General features: G+C 39.6%; 1 protein-coding gene across 1 annotated transcript; it reads right to left on the bottom strand.

Moving 5' to 3' along the window:
- Positions 1-376: 376 nt before the first annotated feature.
- Positions 377-3,942, bottom strand: txnipb (thioredoxin interacting protein b). Its single transcript, XM_026940303.3, has 6 exons — positions 3,441-3,942; positions 3,229-3,304; positions 2,990-3,137; positions 2,508-2,867; positions 1,580-1,882; positions 377-1,475 (listed from the first exon to the last, which is right to left on the bottom strand). The coding sequence occupies exons 1-6, from the start codon at positions 3,694-3,696 to the stop codon at positions 1,428-1,430; spliced, it is 1,191 nt and encodes a 396-aa protein (XP_026796104.1). The 5' UTR covers positions 3,697-3,942; the 3' UTR covers positions 377-1,427.
- Positions 3,943-4,785: the final 843 nt, after the last annotated feature.

Here is a 4,785-nt window from a genome sequence, read left to right as displayed (position 1 = left end):
CTGGCTTTGTGCCTTTGGTTCTCATTCATATCCTGCTGCTAACCTTTCCCCTACATTACAGGAATTCGATCCAAGAGCTCAAGCCTGACGTGATACATGTACCATCAGGGCAAACAGAATCTCGTTTCTGACATCATCTCCTTTAAAATAGTGTACGTACATAACAAGCTTAGCACAATTACAGGTAGTTCAGCTAGAACTAGCACAGAAACTACTGGAATGCATGTTTCTTTCTTACACTTAGTTTTTATTGTCAAATGTTTTTACTCAATAGAGGACTCCCAGTGCTAGTTAAATAATACTAGCTCATCTGTCCCTGAATATTTTAGCCACTGAGAAATTATTAAGTATAAAAAGTCATTTATGGAGGACAATGTTTTGAGACAATGTTTTCATTATAGTTTTATTTGCAAATTTGCCCTTAGGGCACATATGCATATACGTACAAATACAGCTGTATGTATAAAATATGCACATAGAAAATTTACATTAATGATATAATTCTCAAATTCCCAAAGCAAAACTAAATTACAGGTACTCTGCACTCTTTTAATATTATTGAGTGTCATTTCTAAAATATTAAGCTTTTAATGGTCTTATAACAACAAATCACTGGATTTCTTTAAATGTTTAAGCCTGGTGGCCCTTGATCAGCTGCATCAGGTGTGGCAGATAACCAAATAATGACTAATCTTTTGAGAAAAAAAAAAAACATCCTAGAAGATATTTTTGCATCTTGTGCACCCAGACGAGAAAATGGTGGCACAGGAGCTCTCAGGAGTGCATTTGTTTAATTCTTGCTAATTTTCTGACTGATTCATTGTTAAGACCATTAAAAGCTTGATATTTGCCTTAATATTGGCCTTTTGTTTTCACTCCCTGGCCCAGGAGTATACTGTTAACATGTGAATGATTAAAATCAAGTTAGATTTTTCATAGCAAAATAAAAACAAACCATTAACTCTGATACAAAGTTGTATACTATCATCAAAAGTGCATTCTGAAATCATGCCCTCTGAATTCTAATTCACCATATTTCAGTAAAAAGGCACTGTATTCCCACTGTTACATTGATTTTTTTTAACCAGTCCTAATTAACTTTTTTAGACTGAGATCTGGAATGACAATAAAGGCAGGCTTATCATTACACCAATATGGCAAAGCTCAACTTCCATCTGAAAAAAAAAACCTTTCAGGTCTAAATACTGAGGATACCCCAGAAATAATCAAGAAACACAAAGCAGGCACTATAGTCTAATGCTGTTCTCAAGAAGCTAATTCTCATACAAATGAACACATCCCTTGTTATTACATTACATATTGAGGCTTAAATAAGCTTCCCAACTTGCAATAACAATTACACTTATTAACAGAATTGTTCATTTCTCAGGAAACTAATCTCTTTGAAGATTTTTGGAGCTACATGTTTAACATAACTGGAGGGTAGTGCCACTGCTATTGCATCCCTCTTGCACCTGCAATCCAAGAGGAGAGGGAGAAAATGTTAGGCTTCACCTTTTGCCAATTTACTGAAGGAAGTGTGCACACTTGTGTTTCAGACATGTACATGTTTGCATACCTCTGTATAGGCTGGAGGGGGTGTCTGATGGTACTCTCTGGCATGCATGAAGATAGGACAGTCATCTTCATCGTACTCATCTAGCAATGGTGTGATGAATGGGTCCAAGCAGCCATGCACAGGTATTTCGCTGTAGCTAGGTGGAGCAGAGGGCATGGACACCAAGCTACTGGTGGCTGTTGAGCTCCCTTCCTGCCTGCTCATGCTGCTGGTACGACTGGCAAAGCCAGTAAAGGGGATTGTCCCAATGACCAAAGGAAGTTCTAGGGTTAGCTTCTCACTTCCTGGGATGTGCACATAAATCTGAAACACATACAAGACAAATTAAGATCTATGCATGTGCAATTGGAGTCACTTACACTCCTGGGCAATGACAAATAATAAGCTTTTAATGGTCTTAACAACAAATCATTGATCAAAAAATTAGCAAGAATTAAACAGATGCACTCCTGAGAGCTCCACCATTTGCTCATTTACTTTTGCTGCAGTGAACTGTTTGGGGAAAAGCTAAAAATGGGGAAATTCACTTATATAGTCTTCTTGTACGCAAAGGTAAAATGTAAAATTCAAACTAACACATGTCTGCGTGTACAAAACTTTCCAAAAATATCTTCTGAGATGTTATTTTTCATAAAAGATTAGTCATTATTTGGTTATCTGCCACACCTGATGCAGCCCATCAAGCATCACAAGGCTTAAACATGTAAAGAAATCAAAGGGAAAAGCTCTCTCATACTAAATTCCTTTATCTGTTTGTTTATTTCTTGCTAATTTCCTGACCAATAATTTGTTGTTAAGACCATTAAAAGCTTAATATTTTGCCATTTTGGGCTTGGCCTATTTTTTATTTTTTTGGCCCTGGAGTATACATAAACTCATAAGATGACATGAATATGATATGGCTTTTATGGGTGTGTGCTGAGCTCACCATCAGAGTGTAGTCCATGTGGATGATGTTGCAGCCCAAGATGGTGGGTTTAAGTTTGGGCACTCGTAAGGTTTTGCCTTGCCATATGTCACACATGCCAGAGATGATATGATTACCCCTGACAGCTGAGATCTTTTCGCGGAGCACCTTAGTGCGGCCGTTGGCCCGATAGGTGTGTGTGATAATAATGGCAGCTTTAGGGACGATAATGCGAGAGCAGGCGTTCTCAAATCTGGCATTAATGCAGATGTTCTCTCCTTCACAGTAGCCCTTACGGTCAATCTTTGCTGTGATTGACACGCTGCCATCAGGAATGAACATGCAGGTCAGCTTCTTCTCCTTCGCCCCAGCGACAGGAGACTGGAGAAAAAAAAGGATCAGGAATATTAAGATCTTAGTACTTTCATTTATCATTTGAGTAAAGTGTTGGTGACCAAAGGGGAATTTTATAAACATGAGCTGTACTGTTGAGGCTGACTCACTGTAAGGTCAGGAGTGTTGACATCAATCGGTTCCTCCACCTCAAAGTACCTTTTGCACTCTACATCTGACTGGCAGGTCCTCTCCATCACCGCTTTCACATAGTACTCAACATAGCCAAATTTACCTTTGTATGAGGACACCAGCTGCCTGTGAAAACAGAAACATCTGCTTTCAGATAGCTGAACAACAAAACATCAGGCATATTTCGATGACAAACCATGTATGTAGAGTTGCTTACCCTGACTGGGGAAGCTCGAACCCAAAAGTGTACTCATATCTATTTCCAGGTCTGAGAATAACAGATCCATCCGAGTCTGAAAATTATTCAAATGAATGACAATTTTAATTATTATTATTATTATTATTACATTTATTTATTTATTTATTTACATTCTTAAAATCATCATGACCCAAATGAATTGCAGATCATAGCAGGATCACTTGCTTTACCTGCAGGTTGCTGGTCCAGGTGAAGAACATCTTGGTAGTTGAGGTAATCTACGGCATCCTTACAGCGCTGCTTGCCTTTGCTGTACTCCACTTGGGCGCAGCCGATTCCATACAGTCTGATGGCTGTGACTCGGGTAATCTCCGACACCTCCACCACCACTCGCCCAGCCACTTTATCTCCACTGGAATAAAAAGCCTTGCTGGAATCGTGGAGCTCAATCTTGAAACTCTTTGGTTTTTTAGACAAAACAACCATTTTCGCACTCTTTGAAAGACTAACACGAGTCAAAACACTGAATCCGCTCTCTGTGTTTAAATTAAGCCTCTGTACTGCTCATTTACTTAACACACACTCCGGCGTGCAACTCTTTCAACTTCAACAGGTTTGATTATTTGTTTGTTTGTTTTTTGTCTCTGTCCAGTGGAAGTGTTGTGAACAGAGAATGGGCTCAACTCTTCTATATTTACCAACATGTGAAACCGTTCACTGGCCTAGCCTCTTTATAATATGATGTGGCTACCTGACATGCCTACACGTGAACAACGCGTGCATGCTGTGTATTACTCCTTGCACTGCGCTCTGATTGGCCAGGAGTGTTGTTTGGGTATCTTTCAACCAATGAACGTCCAGCAGCGGCGCGTGAACACCGTGTGAACATTGCCACATAGTGGGAAGGGAGGCGTGGCCAGTTGGAAGGTACTGTACAAGTAGGTGGGGCGTTTAAGGGGAACCCTACATGGACACCCTATCAGATAGTGTTTATTCCTCACGCTTCCAGTGTATTGTACACACGAGGTCAAAAAATACTCACCCTTAATTTCTCTTTCTTGGAATATAGGCCTAACCTTGACTAGGGTTACTAATGATACTTCTGAACCGTATTAAATGACAGATGACTGTTTATCCAGTGTTTATTAAGTGAATATGTCCACTAATTCCTGAACTTAGTATATAAGGCTCTGTCTCCATTTCATTCTTAATCCAACCTTAAACCTTCACAAATTTTCTTCATGAATTTTCTTCAGTGTTGAAGATTCACACACACACACACACACACACACACACACACACAAACACCTTTTTCTTCTTAAAAACCATGATCCTACACTCTCAGAAATAAAGGTACCAAACTGTACTTTACTTTTGTTGCCACTTTACCCTGGTCATGAATCCAGAGCCATTCCTGTTAACACCGTGCTCAAGGCAAGAGAATTCACCCCAAATGGGACGCTACCGGAGGGCATTCACACATACATTCACATCTAGGAACAACTTAATATAGCCAATCTGCGTATCTGCTTGTTTTTGGACAGTGGAACCCTAGAGGAACCCCCCATAAACACA

Source organism: Pangasianodon hypophthalmus, chromosome 1 (genome assembly GCF_027358585.1).
Source record: "Pangasianodon hypophthalmus isolate fPanHyp1 chromosome 1, fPanHyp1.pri, whole genome shotgun sequence".
In the NCBI taxonomy this organism is placed as follows: Eukaryota; Metazoa; Chordata; class Actinopteri; order Siluriformes; family Pangasiidae; genus Pangasianodon; species Pangasianodon hypophthalmus.
Note: the sequence above shows the minus strand (reverse complement) of the source record. Positions and strands in the feature narration are given on the sequence as shown.

Bases quoted from the DNA above. Each gene is read 5' to 3' on its own strand.
- txnipb (XM_026940303.3), bottom strand. From the start codon at position 3,696: ATGGTTGTTTTGTCTAAAAAACCAAAGAGTTTCAAGATTGAGCTCCAC. The intron at 2,868-2,989 runs GTGAGTCAGCCT...TTTTTTCTCCAG, and splicing joins TCAACACTCCTGACCTTACA to TCTCCTGTCGCTGGGGCGAA. The intron at 1,883-2,507 runs GTGAGCTCAGCA...TATGTGTTTCAG, and splicing joins ACATGGACTACACTCTGATG to ATTTATGTGCACATCCCAGG.